Source organism: Haliotis cracherodii, unplaced genomic scaffold, assembly GCF_022045235.1.
Source record: "Haliotis cracherodii isolate W230 unplaced genomic scaffold, xgHalCrac1.p SCAF_1, whole genome shotgun sequence".
Taxonomy (NCBI): domain Eukaryota; kingdom Metazoa; phylum Mollusca; class Gastropoda; order Lepetellida; family Haliotidae; genus Haliotis; species Haliotis cracherodii.
Genome location: NW_027266264.1, coordinates 803,131 through 824,504, shown reverse-complemented (window position 1 = coordinate 824,504; position 21,374 = coordinate 803,131). Strand labels below are relative to the sequence as shown.

At 37.5% G+C, this 21,374-nt stretch overlaps 1 protein-coding gene across 1 annotated transcript; it reads right to left on the bottom strand.

Moving 5' to 3' along the window:
• Positions 1–1,088: 1,088 nt before the first annotated feature.
• On the bottom strand, positions 1,089–21,081 carry LOC139471097 (epidermal retinol dehydrogenase 2-like). Its single transcript, XM_071253387.1, has 5 exons — positions 20,741–21,081; positions 14,885–15,050; positions 11,619–11,863; positions 9,397–9,522; positions 1,089–2,219 (listed from the first exon to the last, which is right to left on the bottom strand). Exons 1-5 carry the CDS (start codon positions 21,058–21,060, stop codon positions 2,135–2,137), a joined length of 942 nt encoding a protein of 313 aa, XP_071109488.1. The 5' UTR covers positions 21,061–21,081; the 3' UTR covers positions 1,089–2,134.
• Between the last annotated feature and the right edge of the window lie 293 nt (positions 21,082–21,374).

Below are 21,374 nucleotides of genomic sequence, written 5' to 3'. Positions count from 1 at the left end.
AAATGAAGGAAGAAAACTGTCCATTGAAAAAGTGAAAAGAATTTGCCCATTGTGTGAGCTAGAGATAGAAAATGAAATTCATTTTGTGTTTGTCTGTCCATTTTACAATGATCTCCGAAAGAAATATATAAAAGATTATTTAATAGCAATGTCACCGATAAACGCCTTTGTAGTTATGCTGACGACAAAGAACGAATCAAATATATTAAATCTTTCTCTTTATATTAAGCATGCATTAGCCAAAAGAAATGAATTAATCAAACAACGTGTATATCCCAATGTGTAACAAATGTAATTGTATCTACATGCGTAACTCTTTCTTGTATATGGGCCGGTGGCCTTTTGTACAATAAACTTCTTTGACTTTGACTTTGGTACATCTTCAACCAATAACTGGTGACGTCCCCTTCGGTACTTCTTCAACCAATTACTGGAGACGTCCCCTACGGTTCTTCTTCAACCTATCACTGGACACATCACATACAGTACTTCTTCAACCTATCACTGGACACATCACATAAGACTATGAAGCAGAGGCTCATGAAGATTGGCATCAAGCATTACAGAAAGATTTCCAGACATGAAGTATCACAAGATGTCAGATTTGCACCTCGCAAAACACCTCAGTGTAAATAAGCTTTAGTTGACCCTTTTCTTGACAATATTGTTAAGGTACATGTAGTTTGGTTCTGATGTTCAAAACCTCAAACCCTCCAAATGACATGCTGGTTTTCTTGGGGAATAAGTCAGTGAAGAGCCAGACTCACAAGAGACTAATTACAATTCTATTTACAAGTAACGAAAATAACAATATCTTAAGATATTGCTGGAGAGTCAGTACAACCCTCTGGGCTGAGGGCTATCCTTGGTTGGAGAGTCAAACCCCTACTGGCAAATATCTTGGTTCGGGTAATAGGGGGTCGGTTACCCGGCCCTACCCGGGTACCCACTGCAAGTCTCAACAGTTGGGAACAAAATGTCTGACTGGTAATTGTTTTACCGCAGCCTTGGCCAAACCTATTTAGATGGAGAGAGAGAATAAGATACATATATGTATCAAACAATCAGATCATGCATTCACTGAAGTTGACTGAAGCTTTATCTTTTTTTTAATCAAACATATACGTCATGCGTCTCCAGTAAGTGGTTGAAGAAGTACCGTATGGGACGTCTCCAGTGATTGGTTGAGGAAGTACCGCATGGACGTTTCCTGTGATTGGTTGGGGAAGTATTGTATATCACGTCTCCAGCGGTTGGTTGAAGAAGTACCGTATGGGACATCTCTAGTGGTTGGTTGAAGAAGTACCGTAGGGGTTGTTTATAGTGATTGGTTGAAGAAGTACCATATGGGACACCTCTAGTGATTGGTTGAAGAAGTACCATAGGGGACCTCTCAAATGATTGGTTGAGGAAGTATTGTATGTCACATCTCCAGTGATTGGTTGAAGAACTACCACATGGACGTCTCCAGTAATTGGTTGAAGAAGTACCGTATGGGCCGTCTCCAGTGATTGGTTGAGGAAGAACCGCATGGACGTTTCCAGTGATTGGTTGGGGATGTATTGTATGTCACGTCTCCAGCGGTCGGTTGAGGAAGTATCATATGAGACGTCTCCAGTGATAGGTTGAGGAAGTACCGCATTGATGTTTCCAGTGATTGGTTGGGGAAGTATTGTATGTTACGTCTCCCATGATTGGTTGAAGAAGTTCCGTATGAGACATCTCTAGTAATTGGTAGATGAAGTACCGTAGGGGTTGTCTCCAGTGATTGGTTGAGGAAGTATCGTATGGGACATCTCTAGTGATTGGTTGAAGAAGTAGCATAGGGGACCTCTCAAATGATTGGTTGAGGAAGTACCGTATGTCACGTCTCCACTGATTGGTTGAATAAGTACGGCAGGGGACGTCTCCAGTGATTGGTTGAGGAAGTACCGTATGGACGTCTCCAGTGATTGGTTGAAAATGTACCGCATGGACATCTCCAGTGATTGGTTGAGGAAGTATCATATGTGAAGTCTCCAGTGATTGGTTGAGGAAGTATCATATGTGACGTCTCCAGTAATTGGTTTGAAGAAGTACACAGATGTCTCTGAAAACATTTCAAGAATTGTTTTTTTTCCACTTTGAGGGAATTTCACTTTCTTCCTGTATATGTGTCCATGAACTTATCTGCTCCAAAGAACTTCACGATTTCTACCATAGCATCTGTTGGCAGCATTCTGAAATGAATAGAATCAAATATAAATACATAAAGAAGATGTTTACAAAATTATTCTTTGCAGTAATCTGTGCTTGGAGAGTGTTTTTGGATCCAACTGTATTAGCATGTTTATCAACATAATTGAATACACAACAGGTTATCAACAATTTACTACACCCCTCTCTTTCTATGATAACTCACAACTGTGCGCGAGACATGAATTCACACTGGAATACAATACTATCACCAAAAAATGGACATCATCAAAAAGTTTCCGTTACAGCATTAATGAAGGCTAGCAGACTGCACAGAACATTAGTTTCTCTATATTAATTGACTTTAATATACAATTAATACACATATATAGACGAGTTCAGGGGTCAGTTCCACAAAGATATCATAGCTCTGTTATATTGTAACTCCCATACTATTTATAATAGCATAGACTTACGACTGTCTTTGTGCTACATTACCTTGTGGAAGGGACCCTGCAACACAAAGTCTACAATCACATCACAATACTCTATGATGTGATTTGTAGTATTTTGTTGCAAGATCCACCTGCAAAACAATGCCATGTGAGTGAGCCTGGCAACATTGTTGCTTAGGTCATCAAGTGTGCATAAACTCCAACTGATTTATCATCTCTACTTGTAGATGTATAAAGCCCAGGGATGTTAGGAGTTTTCAATATTTGTTGGTGAAACTTGTTCCTGCAATACATAAGCACCCGCTTTGGTATTCTACAATGCTATCATAAAACAGGTGATCTCTTTACAGGTGAGTAATATTACAAAATTGCATACTGTTCCATATTTGAAAGAGACCAGTGAAGTGATTTCTATCGAGCAAAGTACAGCAAAATGTCAGAAATCCAGACAGAACTGTTTTCAGTGAAATCTTCTAGGCTAACAGTTTTCCGTATCAAAGTGAATTTGCAGTGAATAGTTGGCCGATCACAATCTTCCTGGGTATATTAGGAAGGGGGCAGGGTGTGGAATCTCCAAGAAGGAATTTTGTCCAAGAACATAAAGGTATTAGTTATCACAATCACCTAAAACAATCTGGCCAATATATTCCTGCCAGTATGGCTCCAACAAACAATAAAGAACAATTAAATATGTGATAGTTTATACTACTCTCCTTCTTTTAGGCCAACAAAACCACATTTCTTCTCTTTGAAATTTCAAGTGGTTTGAGAATAGATATAACCCACAAGCGTTGAAAGATTGACATTAATTACTTTCAATGTGTCTAGAATGTATAGCGAACAGTCTGCAACTTCAGTTAATTGCCTGAAGAATATACATACTGTATTCGACGTAATAAGCGCCCCGCTCTAATATACATTGTATTTCTTATATATATTGGCTAGTGAACAATCCCAATCTGATTGATCAATGTACATAAGACTTATTTATTCGCGTATAATACCCACTCTTGTGTTATATGCATCCTTAATTATGGGCAAATAAATTCTGTCATATATAAACATTTAAGGCTGTCAGCATATACCACGAAATCGTGATTTCCTGCTTAAACGTTCAGAATAACACGATTTAACAAAAATCTTTCGCCAACTTCTGAAATTTAGCAAACACGAGCTTGGTATCATAGCTGTAATTTGATTGGCTGCCTTATGTCACATGCTCAAAATTGACCAATCACGAAACTTGTAGCAGATTTCAGCAAGAAAGCGTCATTAGAAACCAATTTTAATCCAATGAAATCTCTTGTTTTAACTACGAAAAAAAAAAACAGGTGATGTTACGAGTGTGTAGATGATGGAATAAGCTTTCCAGCGATGTGTCATATACCATTCTTCGACGACTGTGTTATTCATACGAAGCCTCGAAAACGGGGGTATTTCTTCATGTTACTGAGCGGACAGCCGCTGTTATCGGGAAATGGCTGATGACAGAAACTATTTATAATTCTTTTTAAAATGATTTTCCAATAAGGTCTACGTAAACAATAAAAATAAAACAGAAATTGGTAAGTGGATTTTACTTCAGATGGGGCTTGTCTGTCACAGTCATTAAATGGAAGTCAGTAAAGTAAGTTTGTAACTCACTTTAACTTGAATAAATCACTTACTATTAAGATCACAGATGTCTCACTTACTTACAATTACATGAATTTATTAACAGTTTGATTGAACTACTGACAGAGAGACACAAATAAACAACAAACACTTTAATGGTTATTAAACATGTTTAATGCTGAAATGTAACAAATAATTTGCTGGGCACCCCATGATTTCCCAAGGCACACCTAAATTTTATACCTTGTGCCTTGTGGCACACTTGGCAAAAATTGCATTTCTAGCCCTGGATCAACTAAAGTACACAGTCATCCATATCCCTCTCAAATCCCTTCTGCTTTCAAAACATCATCTATTGTGGTCTCCAAGAAAACTTGTGTCAATTCAGGGTCTTGTGCACACCGTCCAAAACATCAAACGTGTAAAACAAATTTCAATGATAACAGTGTAAGCAGGTTTCCCTATGACTGATTTTCTATTTCTTCCAGGGAGGATGAGAGTCCCCATCATCACTGGGTTCAACCCTCTTTCCTCCACAGTTAATCTCATTAAGTTAATCTAATCAGGGCTAAGTAGGATTGTGTCCAGCTCTCATTCCCCATGACTGTCAGGAGGATTAGTGGAAGAGCTTCAGTATTTATTGGTTCGTTCGACCATTTTTGTTAAGTAAAAGTCAATTGTCATTAAGTAGAAATATTTGTGTCACCAGATGAAGGATCAGAGAGTTTATAGACCAGCATGACTCAAAATTATCTTACAACAAGTGACTGGAAACAGACTTTGTCGCCCCAGCTGCTTGCCAGTGCATCATTATTGATAACTCTGAGATGGTGGTAGGTCACCGCTGTATGGTTTGTTTGATTGAATCAAGTTAAATCAGTGTTCCTGCTGGCTCTTGAAACTGCCAGTCCTATTGGACTGGTAACTCTAAAAATTACCAGTCTCTCCTAATTTTTGTCTGTCCCAACTTTCAACAAATAAAAAAACATATGAAAATTACCTGGTTACAATTCTTTCAAAATCACATTTAAAGCAATGACATCATCTCTGAAGTAACTTAGTTAGATCTACACATCATTCACACAAAAGTTCAGTCACAATTTTCTCTTCTTTTGCTAATATTTCAAGGTGAAGACACATTTTTAACCTTGAAGCAAAGCAAAATGTTATTTCCTTGCACTAAAAAATCGACAAGGGGAAACCCTGATGGTAACCGACAAGCTGTTAGAAAAATATACTTATATGAATATCACAGAGTTATAAGGTTTTTTATTTGCTGGTCCCCAGGGACTGGCTGTCACACGAATTACCAGTCCAAGACTAATTTTACCGGTAAAAAGCTTGTAATTACGGGTAAACGGGACCACTGGTTTAATGCTGCACTCAGCAATACTCCAGCTATATGCCAGCAGTCTGTAATAATCAAGCCTGGACCATACAATCCAGTGATTGACATCCTGAGCATTGATCCATGCAATTGAGATAAAATAACATGACTCAACCAAGTCAGCGAATCTGACTACCCCCATCCTGTTAGTCGCCTCTTATGACAAGCATGCTGAAAATCAATTCCGATCTGGATCTTCATGGGGTTCCGTTATTTGGTAAAACACAGCATCCATAAAACAATGAAAGCAGTTAAAAGAACACACCTATTTGTGCAGAGTTAGGTCGTCGTTATTTGTGTCCATGTTACAAATGTATGTAATTAATTTTGAGTCTGCTGTGCCATCTGCATTTTCATAGGTCAACTGCCTGGACCCCATGGCAGGTGGAGACACCATTACTGGACTTATCTGTTTCAGGTGAGACACCATTGCTGGGATGATCGGTTCAGTTTCAGTTCCACCGGTCTTGTAAATGTGAAAAATAGCAAAGACTGAACCTACAGCGCCTGACATAATGCAAATTAGATTCTTGAAATATGTTCTACTAGCAGAGCTACAGATAAGCAGCGTATTTGCATAAAATACCCCCCCCCCAAAAAAAAAACAACATTCAAAACCCAATTACTTTCAAGTTACTTGCGTACAGAAACGCATGCATAAAATGAAAAACTCAAATGTATAAAAACAGCTCGCGTAAATACCCAATAAAGCTTTTTCAGCATGCATACAAAGGAACTAATTTCCAAAACACAATTACGAGCTAATTTACATTCCGAGTCAAGCCTATATATCAAGAACAGTTATATACTGTCTACAATATTTCATTTCATACAAATCTTAAAATGTTCACTAATTTTGGAAAAAATAAAAATAGAGTGATGAATAGATGAATGAAAAAAGTATTGGTTACCCAATAAAAAATGTAATAACCCAATCAAAATAGAAACCCTAGAGTAAAAACTCAATTGCTCAAAATGTTATCTGGAGCTCTGTACTAGGATTTACACAATGTAATAAACATATTTGAAAAATACATGTTGATCACACCATGTGCACAGCATCAAATACAAGTAACAACAATTTCTTCTATCTCATTAAAATCAGATCTAACTTTTCCTTGGCACTAAACAAAGATCTGAGGACATCCCATTACGGGTCATGTCAGAACGACCTTCTGCGAACTTTGACCGACCACTGAAATGACTAACATGAAGTCGACATCAGCCAATTAGAAAGCAGTTTTCTCGAGCTTTACGGCACTCGTTTCAACCTGGCGACTTCCATTTCAGACTAAGCTTGAAAAACATGTCGACACAGTTCTTGATTAAAATTTTGAAAACTGAACAAACAAACACCCCGGAATGTCTAATATATGGTTGAGATTATATGGCAGTGAATCCCACGTACTGTGCAAAGCCTCCTCCGTTCAAATGTCTATCCCACGGAAGCGAGAGATAGAAGATACTTTTGAAGGGATCGGTTGTACGGGCCGTAACTGTCGTTCGGAGTACACAGTGTTTACGTTTTCAAGGTTGTATGATAAGAAAACACATTCCGACTGTCACTTTTATGATCTGGTAAGCGACTCTTTGATTGGTCGGATGAAAGGTCGTTCTGACGTGACCTGTAATGGGATGTCCTCAGATCTTTGTTTAGCGATAGCGAGAACTAAAATCTGATTTTAATGAGATTGTATTCAGGTTGTACCTAATGCTTAATGGAGGATGGGATTGGGGTGGGGAGGGTGTGTTGATGGGTTGAGGTGGAATTTGTTGGGGTGGGGGTGGGTGTGGGGGTGTTGGGGTAGAGGTGGTGATGCGTTGAGAATGACTTATTGAATAAAACCTGAAGGATTCACCGACACATTGCCGAAACATGTTTCACATTCACTTTCGAAGACCATCGCTACACAACGTAATCCTTCAGTCCCCCTTCTTGAAATGTCGCCTCACAGAAGTTGTGCCGTACAACCAATATCAAAATGAGTTGATGTCAATCAAGGAAGAAGGTTTTTGACATTGAAATTGAAAACAACATAATACTTCATTACACGCAAACGATACCCATGCATCGAGCGCTCCTCAGGAGTAATCAGATTAAATCCCAAAGAATCAATTGGTTCAGGCTGTAAGACAGGTGCTTTGCTGCCCACATACAGGAGACAGTATCTGCCTTCACTGTTCTGCCTCAGAAATCAATACAAGTCTCACTCATGTCTCCTTGACTGATGTGTTCTGACTGTAAGTCCCAGCCTGAGACTGTTGCAGCTCACGCAACCAACACAGCAGGCCTTAATTTCATCTGTCATTTAATCTTTCCTCTCCAGAAACCAGATACTTTCATTCATACTTTTTCAAACCGAAATTAGTGACGAAACTTAAAGCTACATTTAAGTGATCTGTTAGGTAAGGGATGGGAACAGGTTGAGGTGGGATTTGTAGGGCTGGGGGTGGAGATGGGTTGGGATGGTGATAGGTTGGGGTGGATATGGGTGGGAATGACTTATTGAATAAAACCTGAACGATTCACCGACACATTGCCGAAACATGTTTCACATTCACTATCTAAGACCATCGCTACAAAACGTAATCCTTCAGTCCACGTACTTGAAGTGTCGCCTCACAGAAGTTGTGTCGTACAAGTGTCAACCAATATCAAAATGAGTTGACGTCAATCAAGTAAGAAGATTTTTGACATTGTAGTTGAAAGCAAAATAATACTTCATTACATGCAGACGATACCCATGCATCGAGTGCTCCTCAGGAGTAATCAGATTAAATCCCAAAGAATCGATTGGTTCAGGCTGTAATTACTGTGACTGCCATCATGTCCTCACTGATCACCAGTGGTAGACTAAGAAAAAGTTGAAGTAATGAGTGACAGCATCTATTAGCACAATACAATGTATTGTAATGTTTCTATCACTCAAAATGTAAAAGTATGACTAACAGACATGGCCAAAATGGAAAAAGTAATTTCAAACTGATTATATGATTAAAACTTTGCCTTGTATTTATTAGAGAAGAATGCGACCCTGTACACATTGAAGTCTCTTGAGGAGAATGGGACATCCAGCCTGGCCTAAGTGTTAGAATGTCAAGTTATTTTTGTTTTATCAAGTCCTATAAAGATGTGTTTAGCTTTTCTCCACAGAAATCACTGACAAACAGTCCCAGATGAATTCGTTGGTAAAATTATCAAATTTCTGTGGTTAAATTACCAATATTCTAAAATTTCAAAATTCTGCAGTAAAGTCTGAGGTAAAAACATAACCGTTTCCCCCTCAATACAAAATCAATTTTTTCCTATAACATTTGAAATGTTTTGCATTTAGACATTTCAAGACATATAATTTGCAAATACATATACATATCTGATATATATTTATTGTTAGATGTAAACATAGTTGATGTTGTCGTAATGCCAAAAGAACATTTAAAAGGGAGAATGAAATCTTTGTTTTATTGTAGAATTCATGTGTTTGTTTGAATTGCTATAAATGTTTGGGCATCACTTAAGTGATAATAATGAAAATTAGTGTATTGATTGATAAAACAAGGCAAATTCCATGATTTTTCTGCAATTCTGCATTAAGTCACATTTTCTGCAAATCTTTCTGCAATCACAGAATCGCAGAATTTGCTGGGACTGGACAAATGTGATGAGCTTTGTCAATACTTACTTAATCTTTCCTTCTTGTCACTTTAAAAAAACTAAAACAAAAAATGTGGTACATCACTGCTAGCTTCATGTAATATACTCACGTTTTGAGCACTGCAATGACATACACCAAGCGTGGAATACAGATTTGATGTTGATTGGTGAGAATTCCCTGAATGATCTTTTCCACTGTGGCCCTTGTCTCCAGGGGTGGTATAACTGCCGGGAATCTGTAGGAAGAATTAGATTTCAAACACCTAGTTTAATTATCCTTCCAATTAAAGTATATTTGGGCAGAATCTGAAATCAGATAAGATTGTTCTGAACATAAAAGTGAACAACAAGTGTCAATAATGTGTGTCGCATGGGATCAACATCACTCTGATATCATGTAATAAAGAAGGTTATAAAGTATGCTATTAAGCATGCAATAAGGTATGTTATGAAGCTTGCTTCAGGATTTGATAAATATCATATCAGAAGTTAAAAATACTAAAAGTAATACAATGATTTTTCTTGGCAACTTCAGAGGCCAGTCAACAATTAAATATCAATGGAAAAATAACTTAAAACTCTTCATCAGTGTCTCAATACATACATTTCAGTTATTCTCAAAATGGCGTTGTGTTTTGTTTGTTCGTGAAACAGGTCTAACTGGCATAAGGACTATATATACATATAGGTTCCACTGTTGTCAATAGCGTGGCACCATCATGCAACAACATCATGCACCATTTGGGGGAAAGGGAAAGTGTGAAAAAATATAGATACAGCCATAGATCTCTGTAGCTCATATTGTAATGGCACTTTCATACTATCAAACTGTGTGACTGTGTTTTGTTCAATGCCACCGAGAGCAACGTTCCAGCTATATGATGTTGGCCTGTCAATAATCAAGTTTGGACCAGCTAAGCAGTGATTGATACAAAGAGCAAGAAAGGGTCCCATGTCACAGAGCTGGACCTTGCAGTCCATTAAGTCGCAGCACAGGTTGATGGGGACCAATTCTTATCTGGCATCCCCAGAATCTGTCATTTTAAGTACATTTTAGTCTCAATACTAAAATATATTTTTGAGTCCTAATACTAAAATAAGGACAATATTTGCAGCGGATTACTGGATAGAAATAAAGTGAAAGAACCTCTGGATTAAGACTAATGGCGACAGGTGCAGGCAGATGCAGTACAACACAAGTCACAGGCCATGAACGCATACATAAAGGACATATAATATGATGATATCCAAAAGGCTATCATTATGGCTGGTTCTGTTCAAAATCTATGCGTGAGTGAGTGAGTTTTTTTATGCTTTTAGCATTATTCGAGCCATATCATGATAGGGTCACACCTGGTTAGTACCTTCACACTCAATACCCATTTGGGGGATTGATAAAGCCTAAAGTGTGACGAGTAAACACTTGTAACTACTTGGAACCAATAGGCTACCGCCTTTACTACTTTCTGACCAAGGCGATTATGCTTGTTGTAAGAGCTAGGCGACTAACGGGATCGGTTGGTCAGGCTCACTGACATGGTTGATGCATGTCATCTTATCCCAATTGTGTGGATTGACACTCATGATATCAATCACTGGATTGTCTGGTCCAGACTCGATAATTTACAGACCGCCGTCATATAGCTGGAATATTGCTGAGTGAGGCATTAAAGAACAAACAAACAAACTTCCTGAACAACCTGTCCAGATGGATAGTATTCAAACATGTGTGTTTACCACTGAAAGATGATGGACAGTGCACCAAGACATTAGGTCACGTGAACCGTTGATTCACATGAAAAAAACGAAACAGAAATAAACAACATGATGCAGATTTCAGTGCCTGGTTACAAACCTATGATGCTCAAAAATAGGGTATGACCTGGAAAACACATGTACAGATGTAGAGTCACATGACACAACTAGCTCCATCAACATACAGCTACTTTCAATGTGAAAAAACTTGGGAGTGTTGTGTTTCATAATATTTGGTTTAAACGCTATATTCATTTAGCCGAAGTACATATGATCCCAAATGACAAGAACCTGAAAAAAACAGCTTCTACAGCATGCATACGGGACACAATTAGCAGTAAAACAAAATTACAATTAAGGAAGAAAATTTATGGATCTCAACATACTACTTCCCCTTATGTGTATCACTTCCAAATGCCTTTCAAAGACAAAATTACAAATGGAAGCGTTAATTTCTACACTTGCACACTTAAAGAAATTGATTAATTCTAATAGTTTCTACACTGAAATTAGAGACAAAGAACTTAGGTTATAGCTGTCACAATGTCTTCAGAGGAACATCAAGCAGAAGTCTCACCTCATCTCACAGCCCTCAAACATGCCTGTCTTTGTATAAGATGGGCACACGACGGTTGTATGAACTTGATCGTATCCAGCAAAAACTATCTCATAGTTCAACACCTCAGTGAAACCCACCACACCAAACTTGGAAGCTGAGTAGTCTGTCAACTTGTTGACACCAATAAGTCCCACTGAGCTGGCTATGTTGACAACATGGCCATGGTTTTTCCGAAGCATGGCTGGTAAAAAACACTTCACCGTCTGAAATGAAAGGAGTTGACTGAAAATATTGGTAGCAATCACTCAAATTTTTATTATGATAGTTCCTGCCATGATATGTTCTAATGAGTCCAGTTCCAGCCAGCAGCCGTCCCGGGATTTCCCTTCCATTTATCAGTGGAAGAACCACAAGTCTGTTAATCTGAGACTCATCTCTTGAAGTGCTTCTCAGAATAGCTATATATATATATATGCTGCAGGTAAATCGATAGGTCACCACCATCGATAGCTCCGAAATGAACTCTTAACCACAACTGAAAGTAACTGTCAGCACCAAGAATTGTTAATTGTGTTGAGTTCCACACATCCAAACTTTACTATGATGATTTGAGAGTAGTAGCCTGAACATGTCACTGGACATCATTTCAGTGGATCTTTGTGTTAATGCATAAACCTTTATTAGCAAAGCTTGCTAGACCAACAGAAATTTTACTAGACTGTGAAACAACCTTTGACTTTGATCCTTTATTGTAAAAAAAATAATAACAATTAATAATCGGTAACTAGTGTTTAATTACTAACATCCTGTTTGGGTAAAAAAACGCCAGCTGCCCTCGGCCCTATTCCACACAATAAATTCAGGGATTAATCCCCTGAGTAAAAGCTGAAGGCATCTTCATTGTTGTAAGGCGCTACGGTGACAGAAGTTGTGGGAATGATAATCAAAGGACGAGAATACAGAAAAATTATAATGTACTACAAAATCCAAGGCAGAAACAGGCAGACTAGGCGTCGGCCTGGTCATTGTGATCAATGAAATTGTGTAGCATGCAAACACTTGGAACCCGTTTTAACTCCAGTAAGGGGAATTCCCCCAGAGGCAATTTTTTTGTGTTTGGGGGATGATTTTGCCTGTCATTTTTTATTGTCTGTTTTTAGGCTATTTCCATTTTTCAAATTTAATGTGACTAAGTATGCCCAAAAGTCTTAAAAGTTTCTATGATGACTTAATTTAACCTACCCCTTAAAATAATCATGTTTATTACTAAAATACAGTAGTTACGTTGATGTTTTTACTGTCCAGCAAAGGGTTCACTTGTAATATTGTAAACAAGACAGTACAAATTTTGAACTCCCATTAGAGAAGTGTGCATTACACACATGGATTGATGCTCATAAAATAAATCACTGGATTGTCTGGTCCAGACTTGATTATTTACTGACTGCTGTGATATAACTGGAATATTGCTGAGTGTGACATTAAACAACAAATAAACAAACAAATCAAAATTAGAATTGAAAACGTGGAATATGTAGTTAACGTATGATCAAGGTTGTGCAAGTATTCAAAATTAAGCATGAACGGCAAGGGTTCTTGTCATAACCCTGATGTTAAACAATCAAATTATAAGGGGTCCCTACATTCATATAGGAGCAAATCTCAAGGATCCCAGAAGTGCCCCCCTTAGTTTCAAAGACCGCTTTGTGAGTGTCCAGACACTTTTCAAGTTTTCTGTTTTAAATCAAATTCATTTGAAACCTAGAATTTGCTAATACAATAGTATCACCCTGTATGTACACATACAGCCTTAAAAAAATTATTTTGTTTAAGACTAGTCCAGAGGATTAGTGAAAAGTTTATTTCTCTGGTCCTCTGTTCGTAACCATGGTAACTAGTCCTGCTTGAACAAGACAAATATGTTTATCATGTTTACATTATCTTGCAGTTTTATTCGGTTCCAATTGTAGCAAAAGCATTGGTCTTTTACTTGTCATCAGCATAACTTAATACTAAGCCTCGCATGTATTTTGAATGCTGGTCTATTATGACACGTAGGACAACCCAACATATGAGATACATATCATATTGCAACCAAATAGGCACTATTTTACATATCCTATCAGAAGAAAACATAGGTGACAGGACATATATTGTTTTGTGACAATATACAGACTTGATAGAAATGTCAAGCTCACCAAACTGTCACAAAAACATTTCTCAGAATGTGGCACATATTTAGAAAACAATATGCAAGTAAAGAGAAGTATTTGACATAGTTTAGTGCTTTCCAGCCAAACAAACTGACAATAGAGCCTCAAAGCACTCAGTAAGTCTTTCAATCAAACACCTCCTCTATGATTGTCAAGTATAAATTAAGCAGCTGCCCCATGGCTGGAGTTACCTGTGTAATATAGGTCGGTCAAGAGGTTAACCCGACCTTCTATAAAAATGTCACCATCGTCCATTGTTCTCTATGGGAAAAGAGTTGTGTTTCCTGGCACAATAGCTGGCCTTGGAAAATAACTGTACAGGTATGGATCCCAATTGGAAACCTTTGACAAGAACATTAGCTGAATCTCAGCCACAAAGTTCAACAATAATGTCGTCTAAAACCTTAGCCACTAGACTGAAGCATAGCCTTGTCAAATGCCCTCGGCTTTACTCTAGGGGTTCTAATTTAATTGGGTTTTTACATTTTTTAATGGATAACCCAAAGATGTATATCCATATATATATTTTTATATTTTTTCGCTCATCTATTTATCACTCTATTTGTTTTTTCCCAAAATTTGTGAACATTTTAAGATTTGAAAAAAAAATTGAAATAATGTTTTAGATGTATTTAAATGTTCTTAATATATAGGCTTTACTCGGAAAGTAAATTACCTCGTAATTGTGTTTGGAAAATTAACTCCTTCATACGCATGCTGAAAAAGCTTCATTGGGTATTTACGCAGGCTGTTAATATATCTTTGAGTTTTTCATTCTACGCATGCATTTCTGTACGCAAGTTAATTGAAAGTCATTGGGTTTTAAATATTTTACACAAATACGCAGCTTATCTGTAGCTCTGTCTGCAACAGTCACTACGCCAGCATCTAATAGCAAGGTCAGAATAGATGACGTTGAATCAGTGAGATTGTGTTTCTAAAATCACATTTAATTCTCTTTAACAGGCTATTAATAACTGAGTGTCAATTGACAAACAGAAGCTTTGCCAGTGTTGAATGTTTTGAGTGATCAGATACAGATTCAGACATGTTGGACATATTTTCACATACCCAGAAGTGAGCAAGTAAATTGACATCAAAAGTCCTCTCAATCATGTTATCTGGAGACTCCAATAGCGACTTGCCAGTCACAACTCCTGCGTTGTTGATCAAGATGGTCACGTCCCCCACTTCCTGTCTGACCCGCTCTCCTGTCCGGTACACTGCCTCACGGTCACTGAACACACAAAGTTATCAATATCATTCTCTAGTCTAACACACTGCATCGACATCACTGAACACATGAATAGCATTCTCTGGTCTAATACACTGCATCAACATCACTGAACACATGAATAGCATTCTCTGGTCTAATACACTGCATCAACATCACTGAACACATAAATATCATTCTCTGGTCTAATACACTGCACTGACATCACTGAACACATGAATATCATTCTCTGGTCTAATACACTGCATCATCACAGAACACATTAATATCATTCTCTGGTCTAATACACTGCATCAACATCACTGAACACATTAATATCATTCTCTGGTCTAATACACTGCACTGAAATCACTGAACACATGAATAGCATTCTCTGGTCTAATACACTGCATCATCACTGAACACATGAATATCATTCTCTGGTCTAATACACTGCATCAACATCACTGAACACATGAATATCATTCTCTAGTCTAATACACTGCATCGACATCACTGAACACATGAATATCATTCTCTGGTCTAATACACTGCATCAACATCACTGAACACATAAATATCATTCTCTGGTCTAATACACTGCATCGACATCACTGAACACATAAATATCATTCTCTGGTCTAATACACTGCATCGACATCACTGAACACATAAATATCATTCTCTGGTCTAATACACTGCATCAACATCACTGAACACATTAATATCATTCTCTGGTCTAATACACTGCATCGACATCACTGAACACATAAATATCATTTTCTGGTCTAATACACTGCATCGACATCACTGAACACATAAATATCATTCTCTGGTCTAATACACTGCACTGAGATCACTGAACACTTTAATGTCTTAAAAAAAATTCAGGCGTCATCATTGAAGGAAACAAGCATGTGGAGTTTCAGCTTCATTGGTCTGTTGGTTTCTGAGAAGTCTGTCTTACAGAACCTGATACAAATATATCAAATACAGCCCAGGCAAGTCTATGTTGGGGGATTATTAGGACTGATACGATTCACTTGCGTATTCCGTGAATAGAACCGTATCGATTCTTGAATTGAATTCATTATTCGTGGCCACAAGAATCAAATACTTATGTACATACCCTGTACCTAAAAATATCCTTAAGAACATATTATATGCATAGATTTCTTCCGAAACAACGCTCTTATATTTGATTTAACAGTATTGTTGTTTCTGGTCATTGTCGCATTTGAGCAGATACTAGTACCTGGATAAGAGCAGTATATAAATGTATAATATATTAATAATTAACAAACGATGTCAAATAATTTATGTTTGTTTTGTTTCACTGAATATGACAAATAATACATAAACTGCTGACTTGTTATTGTATTCGTGAATTAATATTCGTATTAATTACCCATATTCGTGATACGAATCGTATTCGTCGCATAGTGTATTCGTTGCAGCCATAGTGATTATGATTAAAGTGAAAGGAAATTGATTTTGAGAGAATGTTGGAGCATGGTTAAAGTGCAAAGGTAAAATAAAGGTCAACATTTTGAATACTGCAAAAAAGCAGATCATATACATTGAGCCTAGTATCAACTACACATATATCATGCTTCAATACATTTTGATCAAATATGGGTGAGTAAAGGCAATAAATAGTTTTTCAATATGACTGCCGTGGTGGCCATATTGAAAATCAGATTTGAATTTCTTGAACAAGTTGGGGTGTCATCATTGGTGGTTATAAGTACATGAAGTTTCAGTGTCACTTGTGACCTAATGAATTTGGTGGTCACTGGTCAGGCTCAGTTATCACACTCAGACGGCATGGATAGTTGCTGGCATTTGAAATTAAGAGGGGTCCTTGAGATTTGCTTCTATTTTTAATCTTAGGGACTCTTGAATCTTTAACTTTTAACATGAGAGCTATCACAAGGGCCCCTTGCTGGGGTTTTGCCGGAGAAAATTGACATCAGGATATTTTCATGAATTTATCAACTTTGATAGGACATTATTCTACATCTCTATAAATTTGAAAAAAATATTTAAATCCAGACACTTTGGATGACTTAGAAAATGAAACGATCTGACATCCTGTCTTGAGTGTCATGCTTAATATTAAACACTAGCTGCTCCTCATATCAATCACTGGACTGTCTGGTCCAGAGCCTGTTAATTACTGGGTATGGTCATATAGCTGGAGTAATTCTGAGTGTTCCTTTAAACAACAAACAAACAGATTCAGTTATGAACAGTGCTATAGTTTTGTAACCATAGGATTCTCATTGAAACATCAGAGTTAAAAGAGACATGCTCAAAGCAAGCAATGAACTCGGATAACTTTGACCACTGTACCAAGAACAAACCATATATGAAGGAAATGTGAAACATTATGCTAATTACAGATGGAAATCTCCTTGTTGGATTTGTTTCTTGTTTAACACCTCACTCAGCAACATTCCAGCTACATGACAGCAGTCTGTAAATAATCAATTCTGGAGCAGAAAATCTAGTTATTACTATTATGAGCATCGATCCACGCAATTGGGATATAATGACATGCATCAACCATGTCAGCGAGCCTGACCACCCTGTCCCATTAGTCGCCTCTTACGACAAGCATGGGTTGCTGAAGATCTGTTCTAACCCAGAATCTTCACAGGTCTTGATGAAACTAAGTGATTAAAGGGCAAATAATGTCAACATAGAGATTTTGCAGATTTTTATACTTTAGTGCATACTTAATCACAAATGTTTGACCAAAACTACATTTGAAAATAGCATTAAAAAAGGAGATGATAAAAAAACAACTCACGAAATCGTCCCCCAAATGAAAAATTCTGCCAGCATGGGGATTCCCCTTATGGGTACTAATTCACCCAAGCTTGGTAATGGGTAAGACAAAAGGTGATTAAGAGGGACGTAAGACAATTAATTGGTGAATACTTTGGAGACGCATTAATTTCACTATTTACAGTATCTCACAAAACATAACGACACAACTAATTGGTGAACAATATTCATTATTCATATACACTGTACTTAGTGAAATTGTTTAAAATATATATCGATGAGTGAGAGAACATATTAATCATATAGTACGATTTAGGCTATAAGAGGAGTTGCAGACAAGAATAAGTATTCCACTGTGGCAAATGCTCAGGTTGGTTTACAGTTTATTCCCAATTCTAAGAAGGATTGGCCATTGCTGTTGCAGGATAAAAGTTCATGATTAAAACCAGGAGTAAACCTTCCATTCATTGGAAATGTTCCTAAAGAGAATGCCCAACCATATTAACACCAAAGATGACTTTGTCACAAAGCACAATTATATGTCTCTGAGCAGTGGGATGAAGACACATATCATCTCAAGGGGTGGAAACAAAATATGTACAAATTCATTTAGATACTGCAGGTAGAGCAGGATAATACTGCAATCACAAGCCAGGTAGTTTGATGCCACCCAGGAAGAAGAAGAAGAAGAAGAAGAAGAAGAAGAAATGGTATTGAAAACATAGACTATGCTATTGAGAGGGAGAATAGACAACTGATGGCCAACCAGAAACCAGTGAACCATTATAACAATACTGTTTCACATCTGGACTGTGAATTATGTAAATGGAAATGTGAAATGTGAAATTGGACAAATAAGACAATATTTAATACAGTGCTCATTTTTTTAACAATTGTTTATTTTATGTTTTAAAGTAAACGATTGCTAGATGCAGGGTTCTACCTTGACTTACAAAAGTGGGGGTCCATAGGACCCTAAAGAATTCATGATAAGGGTCCTTGCAGGCATTATGAGGGTCCTGTAAAGGCATGAAATGGTTTAGTGTTCTGTACGTTTTGATAATTACTTTACAGCCTTGAATTAATCAGTGATCATGTGCACAGTGGTCATGATTTATGGATGATGAAGTGACAATGCCAATAACTCCCTTAGGTGCGCTGTAGGTACAATGAATCTTATTGTGCGTCCCTCGGGATGCAGTATATTCCTTTTCTGCGCCCAATCTCAACATTTGAGCATACTGGACGCACATTTGTGCATCGCGCAAAACCCAGTAGATGTATATGGATGTATATTGCTTAAGTAAACATAATAGAAAAGTCACATTAGGAAGTCACTCTTCCCAAACAGGATGTTACAGACATTAATTGTTATCTTAATTATTCACAAAGTCATAATCAAAGGTTGTTTCACACACTCAGCAATGTATGCAATGTTATTTTTGTAGGATTAACAGAAATAGCAACAATTTTTGAATGACTGATTCCTACAGTATCCATAGCTACCAAGCATCACAAGTCAGCCAACATATCAGCCAATGAAATCATTTGTCATACATCACTGCACTGTTGTGCCGCTATACAAAAAAAGTTTTGTTTTGAATCTGATTATGGGGCATGTGATTTCCGTACCCTCACTTGGGTATTTAAATACTTTCTTTGAATGTTATATTTTTTCTCTCAGGAATTAACATAATACTTCTGGGACAATTGATGTTCACAACAAAATCACAAATGCAATTTCTTATGAATCCATTCCCAAGTTTCATGTCCACTTTTAATATGAGTGAGTGTGAGTGAGTTGGGTTTAACGCCGCTTTTAACATTATTCAGGTTATATCATGGCGTGTCAGCTTAATGTAGGAGGAAAGCCCAAAGTGATGCAGGTCTCAGACGTTTACCACTGCGGTGAAACCCACAAGCACGGGAATGGTGCTGACAAACCTAGAAACATAATCGGGGCAAACCAGGATTCAAACCCACAATCATAGGTTTCTGGCGTGCCAAAGGGATGCAGCTCTGCACAGCGAACCGTGGTGCCTTAGATGACTGGGCCACCTGTGCCCCCCCCCCCCCCCCCCCTCCCGTTTAATAAGAGTCTATGGGATGAAATATTTTGTATTCTGTAAATTCCTGGGCAAAGACATGTTATCCAACATTGGCATCCCTCCCTTCTAGTAAATGCTTGCAGTGACAGGCCATGCACTTGCTTTTTTAGGCTTAAATATTTTTTGCTGAGAGACAGATAAGTATGGACATCTCAAATTTATTTTGAAATTCAGAATTAAAATGATTTTGTTGTCATTTAACTAATTTCACTAAAATTGACCGAGAGGTCAGTAGGGTCTTGTCTTGACTGAAGGAGTACTAGGACCCCATCTTGACTCATAGCTTCACTAAAATCAGACCTTAGTTCTCTCAAATGCTTAATAACTGCTTAATAAACTTTGTTTATTTACTATGATTTGATTTTAATGAGATTGATCATAATGTGACACTGTTTGCATAATATTACGATTAGTTGAAGAAACCAAATGTACGCTATATCCCTTCAACACTTGAGCTAGTTAGCTATCCCCTGTATACCAGCTTATACACTGTAGTGTGGGTTTGAAATGATACCTATAGAGTATCAGATAAATCTTTTAGTTTGAGGTAGGCTAAACCTTCACAATCACTACTAAAACTTAAAAAGAAATATGATTCCTCTACAGCCATTCTAAGCGTCTTGCGCTTATTCATGGACTTAGAATGACCCAACATTAAAACGTAAAAAATTCTTTCATTTAATGTGACTGCCAAATTGGTTGTAGATCTAGATCTCTTTCTGTCAACTTCTACTTTTGTAGGCCAAGTGACAACATCGTGAAATTTTGACAGGTTCATTTGTTGTATGGTGTCTTAACCAAGTTTTAACTCACCTGACATCAACGATGAAGGAATGCGCTGTCCCTCCGATGTCCTCAATTATTGTAAGGGACTCGTTATTTCTTTCTTTATCAATATCCCACAGAACAATCGCCGCTCCACGCTTTGCAAACTCCACCGCGAGCTGGCGACCCATTCCACTGCCCGATCCCGTTATCAAAACAATGTCGCCGACAACTGATTTTGGCGATCGCGGAATAAAGAAGCGATAAAAAGATACAAAATATGCAACACACACATTTTTGACCGTTACTAAAATTTCATGAAGAAGGCTCATGTTTTCTCTAGATCTAGCGTTTGGAACCGTTGACATGACTGATCGAACTTTGTCGTCTGCAACAGGCAGGTGCGCGCGGCTGTCATTGATCTTTCATCCCTACCAAAAGTGGTATCATTTGTCGTAAAATAAAAATAGAAAAACATTGTCTTTTTAATCATTGTGGCATATTTTCCCAATATTAAGGGCATTAAACCATTTCCAATATTTGCTCTCAGTGATTTATAAGAATGTCGTAAACGCTACTGCGCGAACACACTACTACTTCAGGACAACTTTTATTTTATAACATGACTGTGTTGTGAAGCGCACAGTAGCATGTAACTAATATTGATACCAAAAAAGATTTT